The 18,254-nt window shown below is 44.0% G+C and overlaps 1 protein-coding gene across 1 annotated transcript in view; it reads right to left on the reverse strand.

The window, feature by feature from the left end:
• Positions 1 to 1,364: 1,364 nt before the first annotated feature.
• The window catches only part of LOC126184330 (bromodomain-containing protein 4-like), a 71,538-nt gene continuing 54,648 nt past the window's right edge, over positions 1,365 to 18,254 (reverse strand). The window contains exons 2-3 of the mRNA XM_049926705.1: positions 8,406 to 8,549; positions 1,365 to 1,673 (exon numbers count right to left, since the gene is read on the reverse strand). Of these exons, the coding sequence (XP_049782662.1) occupies positions 1,410 to 1,673; positions 8,406 to 8,549 (408 nt within the window). The 3' untranslated portion in view covers positions 1,365 to 1,409. The remainder of the gene's footprint in view (positions 1,674 to 8,405; positions 8,550 to 18,254) is intronic.

An 18,254-nucleotide genomic window follows, 5' to 3' on the forward strand; every position in this document is an offset into this window, starting at 1 on the left:
TTCGCGTCTGTAGCACGTCATCTTCGTGGTGTAGCAATTTTAATGGCCAGTGGTGTAATAAACAATTCCCAAGTAAGTACAGGTGTCCACATTATTTTGCCTATTCCCTGTACGTACCCTGCGTCAGGAAATGGGTTTACTTGCAACAAGAGAAGTAGCCACTTCACACAACTATGATGTATGGAGCACCACTAATTATCATCACTGCTACCATTGTTTCAACTTCTCTCGAAACAGCAGCAGAGACAATACTAGACGCCGGCCGCGGTGGTCTCGTGGTTCTAGGCGCGCAGTCCGGAACCGCGCGACTGCTACGGTTGCAGGTTCGAATCCTGCCTCGGGCATGGATGTGTGTGATGACCTTAGGTTAGTTAGGTTTAAGTAGTTCTAAGTTCTAGGGGACTGATGACCACAGCTGTTAAGTCCCATAGTGCTCAGAGCCAATACTAGACACAGAAGTGGCAACACGTCTACTTTTCAGGCAGGTCCCCGATTCTGTATACAGCATCACGATGGGCATAACCGAGTATGCTGGCTCTGAGGAGAGAGAACGTTGCCACATTACATTCATTATCGTCATCGTCTGCAAGCACCGTAATGTTACAGAGTGCCTTTCGGCACACATCACGATCACCTCTGGGTCGTATAACCGATAACTTGGGCAGCAGCCGTTACGCTTCTGATGTGTTATTGCTGGTATCTGCGCCCTGTCTTCAAGATCTGCGTGACCACTTGTTACGTGCGCTGTCTTGACATATCTCAACACAGAGTGTGTCAACTGTAGCTCTGACCAGTTCGTCTCCAAACCTCTCACCCATTGAAAACATATGGTCACAGGTTGCAGAGAGACTAGCGTGTACCACTCGTCAGACTTGATGAACTGTGACATAAAGATGAAGCAGCACGGAACGACGTAACAGTTTTTGTCATCCAAGTTCAGCTCGACTTGATGCCCAGCCAGGTTAGAGCCATTGTTGCTGCGATAGATTGTACTCTGTGTATTACGCTTCGCACCCTTGTGCCCCTGAATCACCTTCAAATCTAATCTTGTATTCACCTCACTACACAGTTTACGCACAACAAGCATATTTTCGTTATTTGCTATTTGCTCTGGTGTTCGAGTTTTAATGATCAGCGGTGGGATTTCGCTTATGAAGTGTATATTTGTAGTGGAAACACAGCTACATCCATCGTGGGATTTGTGCGAAATGCAGACCTGGACTTACGACTGTGTGGCAGATTTCTTTCTTCCAGTTAGTGCACTCGAGGTCTCGTACTCGGCTTCTGGTGCCAGCTAAAGAATGGACAGCTCTGAAAAGGATCGTCAGAGTGAACGTAGGGATCATGAAGAAAAGAAAGTGTGGTGAGTGTGACGAGCTTTATTGTGTTACAGTTACAGCGTGGCGCGGTCAGGTGTGTCGGTATCCGTGCAGAAAGGAGTGCGAGAAGCGCTGGTTGCGGTCGTACTCCTCGTAAGCGGGCAGCCCGGGCCGCAGCAGCTCCAGCACGGAGTCCGCGACGGGCGGCGGCGACCACACCGGCGGCTGCGGCTGCGGCTGCGGCGGTGCCTGCGGCTGCAGCAGTGCCTGCGGCTGCGGCGGCGTCTGCGGCTGCGGGCTGATGGGTACCGGCCGCTCGCTCTGCTGGGTGTGCGAAGGCTTTTCCTGGGAGCTCTGCCGGAAAATATCAACACTTGTTACGCCTGCCTTGTTATGTGAGGCTCGCTTTTATCAAGACAACTACAAGTCCCTCTTCATAAATCCTTTGACACGACAGCCCCAAGATCATCGTCCACTAATACTTGTTTCTGTGGTAAGGTAGCGAGATGGCAACAGTTTGCAAGAAAACTGTAATCTCTGGTTTAGTTTTTTGAGCGGCCAAAGCCAGAAGTGGCACCTAGTGCAGGGAGTTGGGGACGATGGTGGGGAGGGGGGCACCTCTTCAACCAGGAGAAACTGCGTTGTCGCATTCCCGAAACGATGAGGTGCTTCTCTCTCGAATGAACTGTTACAGAATGGGCCCTGACTTATCTTCCCCCTCACCCCAATCTCCCCATCCTCGAGAAGAGACTATGGCGTGAAATAACGAATCCAAGTTTACGAAATATTAACACAGTGAATCCAAAATTAAAAATACACATCTTAAAGGCAGAGGTACATTTTAGAAATACTACATAAGAAGCCGGTATTTGCAACAAGGGGAGGTGGCCTGACTTTGGTGTGAAATCTGGTGAATGCCCATTGGCGGAGTTCTTCAAAATCGTGCAGTTATGTGTGATGTGGATGTCAGCATGCTAAAGCCGCTGTGTAGGACCTCACTCTTGGCTGGGATCTGATAGAGGAAGGACATGACCTAGGTGCTCCAAGAGACAGGCTGGGTAAAAATTCCATGACACTGCAGCAGCACACATGGACGAGATTCTAGGATTGGCTGTGTAGATCGTTTGCTACTATTTATTTACCTGTTGTGTTACTTCTAAGACGTTCCTTTTTGTCAGGATGAGGTAATAATTGTTTTAATTGCGTGTCGATGAATGTTTATTGTGCCTCATGCTACAAAAGTGTCATCATAACCCGTAATTTCCGCAAGTTGACAAGAACAATGCACCACAAAGTAATTATCCGAAAGAGCCAGATATCGGTTTATGTGATGTACATGTACAAGTAAACAAATGATTATGATAGTAGAAGAAAGAGCTTCAGAAATTCAGCAAGTCAATAGTGTGTTGTTCCACCTCTGGCCCATATGCAAGCAGCTGTTCGGCTTGTCATTGATTGAAATAGTTGTTGGATATCCTCCTGAGGGATATAGTGCCAAATTATGTCCAATTGGCGCATTAGATTGTCAAAATCCCGAGATGGCAGGAGGGCCTCGCTCCAAACGTTCTCAGCCTTGCTGGCCAAGGTAGGGTTTGACAAGCTCAAAGACAAGCACTAGAAACTCTCGCCGTGTGCGGGCAGGAATCACACGTATTATAGTACAGTTGTCTTCAGTGATCAGTCCCAGCAAAGGAGAGCCTAGAGACACCCCAGACACCTGTGGGATACCAACCTGACTGTCTCCTGCCATAAAAAAAAATGTTCAAATGTGTGTGAAATCTTATGGGACTTAACTGCTAAGGTCATCAGTCCCTAAGCTTACACACTTCTTCACCTAAATTATCCTAAGGACAAACACACACACCCATGCCCGAGGGAGGACTCTAACCTCCGCCGGGACCAGCCGTACAGTCTACGACTGCAGCGCCTGAGACCGCTCGCGTAATCCGGTGCGGCCCCGCTATACAGCCCGGCAACTGGGAGTAGTGGTCTGGGTAATACGTCTTTTCATATCAGGACCTCTTTGGTTGTCATCTTCGGCACCCTTACAGCATAGCAGTACGTCGATGATATTTTACGCCCCTTCATCGCAAGTTATCCTGGGCTTACATTTCAGCAAGATAATGTCCGCTCACACAAGGCGAGAGTTTCTACCGCTTATGTTCGTGGTTGCCACACCCTACATTGGCCAGCAAGGGTGCGGATATCTCTGAAGTTGAGATCCATTTGGGGCATTATGGGCAGGGCTGAATAACTGTTTGCATAACGGCCAGAAGTGGACCAATGCGTCATTGGCTTGATGAATCTGTGAAGATCATTCTCTTGAATAAATAATACAGTTTTTTTTCTGAAACTGTAATAATTTATTTGTCTGTACATTTAGATCACATCTACCGATTTCTGTCCCATTCAGATAATTCCCTCGTGGTGCGTTTTTGTCTTAGAGTGTAAATTGTTAACGAAAGTTGAGTCACTGCTCTGTTATAGACATGTACAGCTGGAAAACTTACTTCTTTCTTTTCTAGATGTTAAAGTCTACTGCCCCCCCCCCCCTGTTATTCAATATTTAATTTATTTTTATCATATTTCAGAGCTGCCAGTTGATTTGCAACAGCGCCTTAGTTAAACAATAATGTATAAAGGGGAAGGGGCTATCAAAAGGTTTTCGTTTGAGAGCGTTGTTGCAGCGTATATGCAAAGTAGCGCGACTCTAATAATGTGTATATATAAGCACCGACATGTAGACAAGGCATTAGTGTGGCATTCGTGTCTTCCCACGTCCGTATGGTAAATGCGGAAACGTGAATTACGGCGATATTATTACTACATGCATCCAAACAGGCCCAAAGTGCTGTTATTATTTTCTTGGCTGTCGAAGGACAAAACTGACAGAAATTCGTCGAATATAGAAGAATGAGTATTGGCAGCGTGTCTGTCGAAAACTGCGACAGGGTGTGCTGCTGCTTCATGATAACACACGTTCCCATATCACAAATGGAACGCAGAAGTTACGCTGACTCAAGTGGGAGACACTCGAGCACCCGTCCTAAATTCCTGATCTCTCCCCATGCGATTATCACGCCTTCGGTCCCGTAAAAAAGACCTCGAAGGGTTGCCTATTCCTGTCGAACAAGGAAGTGCAGCGGGCAACTACGAATTTCTTCATGTAACACGACACAGTGTTTTACGAAACGGATATCTTCACTCTGGTGCGTCAGTAGGATGATTGCCTCAGTGCTCATGCTGATTGGCATACCGATTCTGAACTGTACGGCCTTCGAACGGAAACTGTTTGATCACTCCTTATAAAAAAGCTATGAAACAATATGGAAGTTAAATGCAAGTGCTAAGGTAATTAAGGAGCTTGTACTGTGAAGGATGACCAACGCCAACAAAATCCGCCTTACTTACAGAAGCCCACGATTTCCACAGCCCAGCGACATTTGCAACTAAAGGTGGAGGTGGACAAAAATATGGAAACACCGAAAACACAACCCATTATCCTGGCCAATACGATTTAGAAAAACCATTGGCATTTAAAACAGCTCCCGGTCGTCTTGGAATGAATAAATACAGGCCCTGTATGGTTTTCAGTGGAAAATTATACCATTCATACTTTAGAATACTGGTAAGTTCAGGTGACGATGATGGAGGTGGGTAGCGGTTACGTGCCCTCCTTTCCATAGTAGACCACAAAGCATCAGTAATATTGATGTCTGATGATTGCTGTGGCCAGGGGAGATGGGACAATTCATCCTCGTGCTCACAAAACCAGTCCTTGACGTTGAGACTTGTGTGAACGAGGGCCGACCGTGGTGGCCACGCGGTTCTAGGCGCTGCAGTCCGGAATCGCGTGACTGCTACGGTCGCAGGTTCGAATCCTGCCTCGGGCGTGGATGTGTGTGATGTCCTTAGGTTAGTTAGGTTTAAGTAGTTCTAAGTTCTAGGGGACTGATGACCTCAGATGTTAAGTCCCATAGTGCTCAGAGCCATTTGAACCATTTTTTGTGTGAACAAGGACTCTGTCGGTTTGGAACTCAGTACCACCATTTGCGAACAAATATTGCACCGTGACATGGACAGCCAAAGCGGTCACAGAAGCCTTGGCAGTAATGTGACCTTGAAGAGTAACCATGGATCCTGTGGAATACCACGATAAAAAATGTTCAAATGTGTGTGAAATCTTATGGGACTTAACTGCTAAGGTCACCAGTCCCTAAGCTTACACACTTCTTAACCGAAATTATCCTGAGAAACACACACACCCATGCCCGAAGGAGGACTCGAATCTCCGCCGGAACCAGCCGCACAGTCCATGACTGCAGCGCCTTAAGACCGCTCGGCTATTCCCACGCGGCAATACCACGATATGCTTGCCCAAATCGTCACCAAACCCCCCTCCCCCCTCCCTCCCCATTTTCACTGTTGGCAACAGGCAACTCTGGACGACGTACGCCAGACGTAAATTCGGCTAGAAGTTGGAAACAGTGCGAAACAAGGCGAAACAAGGCTCACCCGACCAAAAAACTTTCTTCCGTTGTTCCATACTCCACATTTTATGGCGTCAGAACCACGTTTTACTGTTAGAGGCATTTGCATAACTGATGTATGGTTTTGGAAATCCAGCTCACCCTTCAATTCGCAGTTACCCGTTTATGGAGCCTCCGTTCGTGTTGTTTTGGTGCTGATAGGGTTCCCGAGTGCCACATTCAGTTCTCCAGTGACTTTGGAAGCTTTCGTCCTCTCATTTTTCGTTGCAATTCTCTTGAATGACCGTCTTTCACCATCACTGAACACACATTTTCGTCCACTTTGTGATTTAGCGGATGAGGTTTTCCGCTTTCCTTGTATGCGATATAAACGCTCGATATGTTGCCTCTTGAAACTCCAAACACCTCGGCTCCCTCAGTTACAGAAGAACCCGCCACACAAGCACCAACAGTTTGCCTATGTTCGAATTCACTTAACGCGAACATAAGCATTCACAACTACACAGAACGCTGTTATGGCGACGACTGACTCTTGCAATGTATTGAGGGCACTGCAGAAGTACCATTTGTGCTCAAATACAATAGTGTCACCTGCAGGCTTGGTTAGCATCTGCATCTACGTCCAAACATGCATTTCTCGCGGTGTTTCTATATTTTTGTCCAATCCATATATTTGCTACATTTTCTTAGCTGAGCGGCCAGTATTCACTGTACAAGAAACACTGACGGGAACTGAAGGTCTTAGCTCATGGACTCCTTGTCTGAACGCTACCAAACTGATACTACAGTAGTGAAGCCTGACATTGTCAGGGAGTAGACGTAATGTAATTTATGAAATAAAAAAACTAATTAAAAAATTTAATGCTTAGATCGTAATTTTTCACCTCAATCCATTGAAGCACAATAACTAGTTTCAATTGCTCTCTAGAACCATCTTCAGATCTTCCACATCGTAACTAATGCAACTGGCCATTCGACTTTCTTAATACCGTCTTCTTGCGAGATTATAGTTTAAAACCTGGGTCGCTCACGATATTTGTAACTACATAATGTCATAGTCTTGTTGGTCCACAGTACGAATGCATGCAACTGCATGATTACAGTTAATGATGACAGTATTTACTGTGTATTCACTGCTTTTTACTGTTTGGATGATCTGATGGTTGTAGGAAGCAACGGAAACTAACTTTCGTGCTTTAATTCTTTAAGGAAAACCCCCAGTTGCGGTCTAGGAATTAAAAAATCTTTAAATTATTTTTTTTCGTAAATATAATACTACAGTATTTCCATCCCCATGGGGTATGTTGAAGAAAATTTCGTCCCTTCCCTCCAGTATACAAAATAGCCATTCCTACAGATGAATAATGGTATGGTGATATGACGGCTGTTTGCTTTGTCTAACTGTACCGAAACTTTTCAGCTGGAGGTCGCAACACAGCATGCTCAACGGACGTACACGTGCGATTTATCTCCTTCTTTCGGTCTCTGAGAAAGGTCGCGTCATTGCCATGAGGGACAAGAGACCATCATAACGACATATTGCACACACAGCTGGCTATAGCCCAATGACTCTGGATAAACAGACGGATGACAAAAGCTAAAGTCCAACCAGAGGTCACAGGAAAAGTGTCACCACGATCCACCAGAGGCGTGTTGTTAGATTGTTAATGGGAGCTTCGATCAGCATGTGGATATTACGGATACTACGCGAACTCAAATGGGAATCACTGGCGGGAATAAGACCTACTTTTCGCGAAGCTCTTTAGAAGAAGTTTAGAGAACCGGCATTTACAACAGACTGAAGGCCTAGATACATTTCGCCTAAGGACCACAAAGACAAGAGAAATCAGGGCTCGTACGAAAGTATATAAATAGTCATTTCTCCCTCCCTCCATTGACGAACGGAACAGGAAAGGGAATAATTAGTAGCAGTACAAATGCTCGATATGATGGCTTTCGGAGTGCGTATGTTGGTTTAGACGTAGATGTAGTTCAGGTTGCCGGAAGATGGGTTGAGGGCTAGAGTTTCCTTGTGTCTTTTACCTTTGACACCGTACCATCATTAACTGAGACTTGCCAGAGTCAACTGTAACATTAAGTAGCATTCTTTGCTGTCCAGCAAAGACTGTCGCTTCTGTTTATAGCCGCCAGATAGTCCCCAACGCGCCCGTAGATGATCTGGTGAAAAGTTGCAGGTGTGGTGTGGGAGATATTGGATATGATAACAGGACTGGTAAACTTTATGTTGTAGGGAGTTGTAGGGATGATACCTTCAGCTGTATTTACAGGTCGTATTTTATTTCCATTCGATTTCGGTGTTACATTACACAACAGTTATGTTTCCCTATGATACGAGATTGAAAGCTACGGTAAATGTACAATGGAGGCTGAATGCTTTCCAATATGTGCCAAAAATGTTATACCATTTTCCAACGGGATAATGCAAGGTCCCACACCGCAGTTCTCACAAGGCATGCTTTGAGGAATGAGCGGATTCTTGAGTGGCCTGCCCGGTCCGCTTACGCATGTCTGGATAACCACGTTCCTCGGAAAGAGGTCAGGATGGGCCAGGTTGATGGGAGAGAAGTCTGCTCACCGGCTTATCGTGCAGGCGCGCGCCAGAGTGCGCCCCAGCGGACTGGACCCGCTGCGCCCACAACAGCAGCTCGTGCAGCTGGTCTGGGTTGGTGGGCCGCAGCGACGCCGCGGCCAGCGCCACCACGCTCCCCAGCAACAAAACCTGCAACACACACTATCTTAGCTACAAATTTAAGGCCTGAAGTGCTCGCCTCCATCTAGTGTTAAGCTGCACACTCAATAACTCTTGTCAATAATCATTTTGAATATGCTGTGTGATAAAGGCCTACGTATTTTTGGTTGTAAGATCAAAACGAACCGTTAAAGTTGTAGTATCTCGTAAGATTCTAGATATATTTAAAATCATGTTTTTTTTTTTTCATTTCCGGTCGATTTTATTTCATTTCATTATCCAGTGTGGTCCATTGATAGTGACCGGGCCAAATATCTCACGAAGTAAGCGTCACGCGAAAAAACTACAAAGAACGAAACTTGTCTAGCTTGAAGGGGAAACCAGATGGCGCTATGGTTGGCCCGCTAGATGGCGCTGTCATAGGTCAAACGGATATCAACTGCTTTTTTTAAAAATAGGAATCCCCATTTTTTATTACATATTCGTGTAGTACGTAAAGAAATATGAATGTTTTAGTTGGACCACTTTTTTCGCTTTGTGGTAGATGGCGCTGTAATAGTCACAAACGTATAAGTACGTGGTATTACGTACCATTCCGCCAGTGCGGACGGTATTTGCTTCGTGACACATTACCCGTGTTAAAATGGACCGTTTACCAACTGCGGAAAAGGTCGATATCGTGTTGATGTATGGCTATTGTGATCAAAATGCCCGTGTGCTATGTATGCTGCTCGGTATCCTGGACATCATCCAAGTGTCCGGACCGTTCGCCGGATAGTTACGTTATTTAAGGAAACAGGAAGTGTTCAGCCACATGTGAACGTCAACCACGACCTGTAACAAATGATGATGCCCAAGTAGGTGTTTAAGTTGCTGTCGCGGCTAATCCGCACATCAGTAGCAGACTAATTGCGCGAGAATCGTAAATCTCAAAAACGTCGGAGTTGAGAATGCTTCATCAACATCGATTGCACCCGTACCATGTTTCTATGCACCAGAAATTGCATGGCGACGACTTTGAACGTCGTGTACAGTTCTGCCACTGGGCACAAGAGAAATTACGGGACGATGACAGATTTTTTGCACGCGTTCTATTTAGCGACGAAGCGTCATTCACCAACAGCGGTAAAGTAAACCGGCATAATATGCACTGTTGGGCAACGGAAAATCCACGATGGCTGCGACAAGTGGAACATCAGCGATCTTGGCGGGTTAATGTATGGTGCGGTATTATGGGAGGAAGGATAATTGGCCCCCATTCTATCGATGGCAATCTAAATGGGGCAATGTATGCTGATTTCCTATGTAATGTTCTACCGATGTTACTACAAGATGTTTCACTGCATGACAGAATGGCGGTGTACTTCCAACATGATGGATGTCCGGCACATAGCTCGCGTGCGGTTGAAACGGTACTGAATAGCATATTTCATGACAGGTGGATTGGTCGTCGAAGCACCATACCGTGGCCCGCACGTTCGCCGGATCTGTCGTCCCCGGATTTCTTTCTGTGGGGAAAGTTGAAGGATATTTGCTATCGTGATCCACCGACAACGCCTGACAACATGCATCAGCGCATTGTCAATGCATGTGCGAACATTACGGAAGGCGAAGTACTCGCTGTTGAGAGGAATGTCGTTACACGTATTGCCAAATGCACTGAGGTTGACGGACATCATTTTGAGCATTTATTGCAGTAATGTGGTATTTACAGGTAATCACTCTGTAACAGGATGCGTTCTCAGAAATGATAAGTTCACAAAGGTACATGTATCACATTGGAACAACCGAAATAAAATGTTCAAACGTACCTACGTTCTGTATTTTAATTTAAAAAACCTACCTGTTACCAACTGTTCATCTATAATTGTGAGCCATATGTTTGTGACTATTACAGCGCCATCTATCACAAAGCGAGAAAAGTGGTCCAACTAAAACATTCATATTTCTTTACGTACTACACGAATATGTCATAAAAAATGGGGGTTCCTATTTAAAAAAACGCAGTTGATATCCGTTTGACCTATGGCAGCGCCATCTAGCAGGCCAACCATAGCGCCATCTGGTTTCCCCTTCAAGCTAGACAAGTTTCGTTCTTTGTAGTTTTTCCGTTTGACGCTTATTTCGTGAGATATTTGGCCCGGTCATGATCAATGGACCACCCTGTATATTTGATATGTAAAAAGTGTCAGTATTAAGTTACTTTTTTGCGTTACCTAGTGCCGGTTTGCGTGTACGCACAGATATAAATGGTTTTATCCAAGATCTGGATGTTCAGCATAACGCTCAACACTGGCAACTATTTATCGACTGCATGTAAAAGCATCTTAGAAGCGACATTTTTGTGTAATGGTAACAAACTTCCATCATTACCTTTCGGTCATTTAGTGGATAAGAAGGCCATCAAGTATAAAGATCATGAGTGTATGATCTTTCTGTGATTTAAAAGTTACTGCACTGATTACAGTTTTACAGCTGGCCGTGGTGGCCAAGCGGTTCTAGGCGCTTCAGTCTGGAACCGCGCGACCGCTACGGTCGCAGGTTCGAATCCTGCCTCTGGCGTGGATGTGTGTGATGTCCTTAGGTTGGTTAGGTTTAAGTCGTTCTGAGTTCTAGGGGACTGATGACCTCAGAAGTTAAGTCCCATAGTGCTCAGAGCAATTTGAACCATTTTGAACAGTTTTACAGACCAGTTTCACAAAAAGATTTTTTTTTCGGACACCTGACACCTCTAAAACCAGAATGTCAAGAAATGGCTTAGGAGACATACCCATGTTACAGGAAATGAAACGTTAAGAACACACCATTACTTTTAAGAACAATTACTTTTGTCCATTAAAGTTATACAGCCTCCTCTTCACATTAGATTAGGCCAGATGAAGAATTCCGAACAGAAAACTTCGATAAATCATGTGAAAGGAGTTTTTCCTAGGGTAGCGAAGCCTACTTGGAAGAAGCTGTTTTTATGGGGCCACAAACAGAAAATATGACATCGATGAGACTGTCGATGCTAAACTTGCGAATCTCAATTTGCATGTTGCAACTTCTTTCAAAGCAATTTTTCATGAATTTTTGTGCAACAAAAGAGAACGGAATTATGTTTCCATAGCGATTGTACTGTTGCACAAACACAAAAAAGTATTGTAGACTGTCACAACAATAAGCTTTTTTATTCGTAGTTTAATTTTTTCCTGTGAAATATGGTGGCGGTTACCGATATGAGTGAACGTTTCCACCAATATACTTTTACCATGGAAGCTGGAACCCTCAGTGATGAACGATTATACGTTGTTGTTTAGGGAAACTGATGAGAAATCTTACAAAATAGAAGCATCATCATCCAATATTTTCAGTTATGATTACTGTTTTGATCGTAATGTGATTTATTTTAGAATATGATAATTGTTTTGGTGTTTTATGTAAATGTTTGGACAAATTTCGAGTCATATACTTCATACTTTTGTTTTATTGATGTTCATCGCGTTTATACATCATAATTTGGTTTTACTAATGTTCATGTCGTGTCTGATATGAAAGCGATACAATTTTTATTGTTATATTGTGTTTCAGAAATGTAGCGTGATGGAAAAATTTGTCTGCTCTTCTGAAATCCTCGTCCCAAAATTACTTAAATACGATAGTTAGAAATCAGATGCAGAAGCAAAATTTCAGTTTGTTGACCAGTATAATTACTTGGATTTGTGTCGCTGTGCCTTTTGGGTATGAAATTTGCGATGTAAATTTACATCAAGTTTCGCTTATTATTCCATAAACCATTGTTATTGTTCAGATTATATGTATTCTGGCCAACTTTAGTTGCTGGCTTGTTCTGAAATATCCACGCATCACTGCAACTGCTACCTTGTATCCATTACCTACATCTATACTTGACGAATCACTGTGAAATGCTGAATTGAGAGTACATTTCTATTGTATACCTTGCCTTTTGCCCGCGGCTTTTCACCTGTGCACATATCTCCTTCTCCTATCTCTTTTGGTCCATCTCCTCCTCTCCCCTCTGCCCATCTCGTTATCTCTCTCTCTCTCTCTCTCTCTCTCTCTCTCTCTCTCTCTCTCTCTGACCGTCCCTTCCTCCCTCCCATCTCTCTGTCCATACCCTTCTCTTTCTATCAGCACAATCTATCCTGCTACACTCTTACAACCTTTTCAGACTGTTTTTGACTACCCTATGTATACTGTACACTACCCTTTTCTCTGCGACTTCGCTCATGTACTCGTTTGACACATATATCGCACTCGTTTCCTCCTCCCCCTCTGTGTGTCCATCCCTTCATATCCCTTCTCTCTGTCCACCTCATCCTTCCACGTCTGTCTGCTCATCTCCTTCTTCCAACTCTCTCTGTCTCTCCATTTCCTTCTCCCATCTCTCTTTGTCGTCTTCGTTTCCCATCTGCCTCCCCACCTCCTCTCTATCTGTCCATCTCCTCCTCACTTTCCTCTGTCCTTCCTGTCCTCCCCTCTCCCTCACCATCCATCTCATCACCCCTTTTTTCAGATGGGTCCATCAGGAAATTTAGCCCCTGCAAGACAGGCCAATACTACTCGCACAACATGTCTTCTCTCCTGCCTTTCTGTCCATGTCCTCCTCTCTCTGTCCATCCCCTCCAGCCCCCCCCCTCTCCCTATCCATCCCCCCTCCTCTACCCTCTACATATCTGCTCCTTTAAACGCTCTCATATAAGCTTTCTTTCCGTTCCATTCACAGATTAAGAAGGAAAAAACTGTGTGTATGCCTTTGTGAGAGCTGAAATTGCTTGACATTTCTTGGGATGCACGTTCTTTGAACTGCAACAGTAAAAGGAGTTTGATGACCATTTCTGCATGGCTGTCGTGCTCTCTAACCGAACCCATAACGAAACACGCTTCTCTTATTTGGACATCCTCTACCTCTTCTATTAATCGTAGCTGGTAAGGACCCAAAACTGATGAGCAATACTCAAGACTCTGTGGAAAAAATGTTTTACAAACCACTTCTTTCCCCACTACTAGCTGTATGTGGCCATTCCACTCTAGGTCGCTCCAGCTGGTAACTCCTAGGTATTTTACGTTCGTTGCTGTTTCCAGTCATTTTTCGCCAATTGTGTAACCAAACAGTAATAGGTGCCCTCCGCTTACTCATGTCCAATACGTTACATTTATTTGCGTTGGCCGTTAACAGCATCTCCCCACACCAGTTATCGATCCTCCACAGATCTTTCTTTATTTTGCCATTTTCTGGCGTTGTAATCTCCTTATACACAACAGCATCATCTGCGAACAGCCTCTCGGAGCTAGGTAGGTATCTCTGATTGAATTCCTCGGAAGTTTATTTTAATGCACAAAACGTAAAGGCCATGATTACTACACAATTTTAACGCGACCCATTTCCTAACAACGGTATGGGGATCTACTCTGAAAGAAGTAACATGACAAAGATCGGCCTTAGTCTTTGTGTATGGTGTTTCCAAAAGTGTTGTACACTCAATGCTGTACCGAGTGGGTGTGCGATAGTCCCCCACCAAGGGCGCACGCACAGATGGGACGCAAAAACTGACAAAGAATAAAAAAGAAAAAGAAATATGGTTTAAGAATTTACCGGAATAGATATATGAGTTGTTCTAGTCCTTTTGTTTCTGTCTACTTCCTAGGAGAAGAAGGCTTTCGCTCTGTATATGCACACAGTAGTCACAGTGAACCGTTTCAGCAAGAGTGCTCGAGTACAGAATAAAGAATAATTAGTGAAATTGAAAACAGATATCACATTATTTCACCTGAATTTAAGTTCCTGTCAGGAAAGTTATAGATTGAAAGATGTGTATCTTATCGTGAAAAGTGTTTAGCTGATTTTGGTGTGAAATATAGCAGAGATATTCATACAGCATAACTACTTAATGACATAGTTGCTTTCAAGTTCCAGGTGAAAGCGGATTTCCATTTAGACATTCTGAAGGTTTTTGAAAGAATGGGTTAAGAGATGCTTGTCCGAACATTAAAATAATTTTGAGGACAGTCAGTGACTAAAGCATCTTGTGAATGCAAAAATGGTTCAAATGGCTCTGAGCACTATGGGACTCAACATCTGAGGTCATCAGTCCCCTAGAACTAAGAACTACTTAAACCTAACTAACCTAAGGACATCACACATATCCACGCCCGAGGCAGGATTCGAACCTGCGACCGTAGCAGTCACGCGGTTCCGGACTGAAGTGCCTAGAACCGCACGGCCACCGCGGCCGGCTCTTGTGAACGCAGTTTCAGCAAATCAAAGATGGTAAAAAAACTACGAAATGTCGAATATGTGTGAAAGAACACTGCCAAATTCTGCTACTTTGTCGATAAAATACAATGCAGCTGCTGAACACTACATCAGTGGCACGATCAATGCGTTCGAAATTCGTAAGGTAGCAGGGGTTAGATGGCAGGGGAAGAAAGGTTACTTACGATGTGCGTTCAATAAGTATTGTAACACATTTTTTCTCGGCCAATTTCGGACGAAAAAATGCGGAATTTGTTGTGGGACTTCGTAGAATATTCACACTTCAGTCCCTATTGTTTCATGAAGTTTGGCCGGCCGCGGTGGTCTAGCGGTTCAGGCGCTCAGTCCGGAACCGCGTGACTACTACGGTCGCAGGTTCGAATCCTGCCTCGGGCATGGATGTGTGTGGTGTCCTTAGGTTAGTTAGGTTTAAGTAGTTCTAAGTTCTAGGGGACTGATGACCACAGATGTTAAGTCCCATAGTGCTCAGAGCCATTTGAACCATTTTGAACCATGAAGTTTGGACAGGTGGCGACGCTATACGTAACATTCAAAATGGCGTCTGTAATGAAAGTTCGTTCCAAGAGGAGCGTTGTCATTGAATTTCTTTTGGCGGAAAACCATAGCATCGCAGATACTCACAGGACCTTGCAGAATCATTGCGGAGACCTGGCCGTGAACAAAAGCACGGCAAGTCGTTGGGCAAGGCGTCTGTCATCATCGCAACAAGGTCGCGCAAATCTCTACGATCTCTCGCGTGCCGGCCGGCCGCACACAGACTCCTGCAATGTTGGAACGTCCGGACACTCTCATTCGAGGTGATCGACGGATCACAATCAAACACCTCGGTACACAAGTGGACCTCCCTGTTAGTAGTGCTGACACACTCATCCATCAGTTGGGGTGGCCGCTGGGTTCCTCCCCACCTAACAGTAGACCATAAAGAGCAACGAAGGATCATGTGTCCGGAATTGCTTGCGCGCTACGAGGCTGATCGTGACAGCTTTTTGTCGAACCTCGTCACAGGCGATGAAACACGGGTTCATCACTTCGAACCGGAAACAAAATGACAATCCACGGAGCGGCGACACACCACCTCTTCTCCGAGGAAGAAGTTGAAAGCCACACTCTGAGCCAGCAAAGTCACGGAGACGGCCTTCTGCGATTCTGAAAGGGTAGTCAGTTTGATGTCCTCCCTCATAGTGCAACGATCAAGTCTAAAGTGTATTATGCTACCTTCAGGAAACTGAAGGAACGACTCCAGCGTGTTCTCCTTTTCCATAACTCACATAACTTCATTGGACTGTTCTTCCTGAACCACCCTACTGCCCGGATTTCTCGCCTTCCGACTTCCGTCTGTCTGGCCCAAAGAAGGATCCACTCCGAGGGAAGCAGTACGTGGATGATGGGGAGGTTAGGGGTGATGCAGCCAGAAGTTGTCTTCGACGTCGACCAGTAGAGCTGTACCATGCGGACATACAGGCCCTCCCAGTGAGATGGTGTAAGGCCGTCACACTGAACGGATATTATTTTGAAAAATAGGATTTTGTACCAAAACAGTAGGTAATAATATGGTGTACTGGAATACTGAATAAAACCAACCAGCTTAGAGGAAAAAGTGTGTGGCATTAGGTATTGAACGCCCCTCGCACAACTTGTACAGAAACCAGACCGTATATACAAAAATCGAAGGGCATAAAAGGAAAGTAATAGTTAAGAAGGGAATGAGACGACGTTGTAGCCTATACCCGATGTTATTTAACGAGTACTATGAGCACGTAATAAAGAAAACCAAAGAAAAAATTGGAAAAGGTATTAATGATCAGGAAGAATAATAAAAATTTTTGATATTTGCCAAAGACATTGTAATTCAGCCAGAAACAGTAAGAAACTTCGAGGAGCAATTGAACGGAATGAACAGCGTCTTGAAAGGAGGATACAAGACGAACACTGACAAAAGCAAAATAAGGGTAATGGTCTGTAGTTGAATTAAATCAGGCGATGATGAGACAATTAGATTAGGAAATGAGACACTAAAAGTGGTAATTGATTTTTCTTTTTGGGAAGGTAAACAACTGATGATGACCGAAGTAGACAAGATATAAAATGCAGACTGACAATGGCAAGCAAAACATTTATCAAGAAGATGGGAAATTTTTAGCATCGAATATAAATTTATGTGTCAGGAATTCTCTTTAACGTATTTGTGTGGTTTTTATTAATCTTACTTCCACGGAAGTGAAATGTGGGCGATACTCAGTTCGGACGGGAAGAGGTAGAAACGTTTTAAATGTGGTGCTACGGAATAATGCTGAGGACTGGATGGGTAGACCGCGTAACTAATGAAGAGGTAATGAATAGAACTGGCGAGAAAATAAATTAGTTGTGCAGTGTGAGACATCAATCATCAGTTCAAAATTAAAGGGAAGCGTGGTGGTGAAAATTGTAGGAGGAGACCATGAGATGAATACAGTAAGCAGTTTCAGAAAGTTATAGGTCGCAGTAGTGATTCGGAGATGATGAGACCTGCACAGGACAGACTGGCATGAAGAGCTGCATCAACCCAGTCTCTCTACAGAAGCTCGCAAACCCAATCTTCCTTCCTTTAATAACAACAACTAAGAAATATTTTTCAACAATTTTTCATTTTTATTAATCTTACTTCCAAAATTATAATATTGGGGTTCAAATCACATTGGTGCGGTTACGTGTTTCGTTCTCTAGTCTAGTTAGCCAAACATGATCTCCAGAGGTAGCCGGCCTGCTCGTGCAGTTTAATGCTCAGCGCGCTATCTTACGAGGATGAGAGATGAGGCAGATTAATGTCCGATGAGCGAATATTAGCCTGGTTCACTGCTCAGCCCGTGTGTGCTTTAGTAGCATGTTTTCCATGTGCCTACAAGATGACTGCGGGTAAACTCTGTATATTATACTTACTGGTCGCTTCTGTGTAATCAATACGTCCTTTCTAGCTGATAAATTACCTCAGAAAATGATTCCACAAGACATTATTGAGTGAAAATACAAAATATGTTAGGTGGTTGATTCGCTTGTTCCCAAAGCCAGAAATTATACGAAGAGCAGAAGTAGCTGAATGTAGTTATTTGAGTAGGTCAGTAATATGCTTCTTCCAGTTCAAGTTTTCATGAGTATGAACACCCAAAAGAATTGGAACATTCTAGCCTTTTTATTGATTCCTGTTCATGTGCTACATCAATTGTTCGTGTAACTTTATATGTTTTACAGAACTGAAAAGAGTGTTCTCTTTTTTTCAAAATTTAGTGAGAGACCACTGTCGCAGAATCACTTAATAAACACTTAATAATTCTTTGAAAAATATCATTAACAATTTCTTCTATCGCTTCTTTTCTAATAGGATTTTTGTAACACTAGTATCATCTACAAAAGAACAATTCTGCTTGATGAATATTGAGTGGAAGTTCAGTCACAGTTATAACGAATAGGATTTGACCGAAAAT

Source organism: Schistocerca cancellata, chromosome 4 (assembly GCF_023864275.1).
Source record: "Schistocerca cancellata isolate TAMUIC-IGC-003103 chromosome 4, iqSchCanc2.1, whole genome shotgun sequence".
NCBI lineage: Eukaryota > Metazoa > Arthropoda > Insecta > Orthoptera > Acrididae > Schistocerca > Schistocerca cancellata.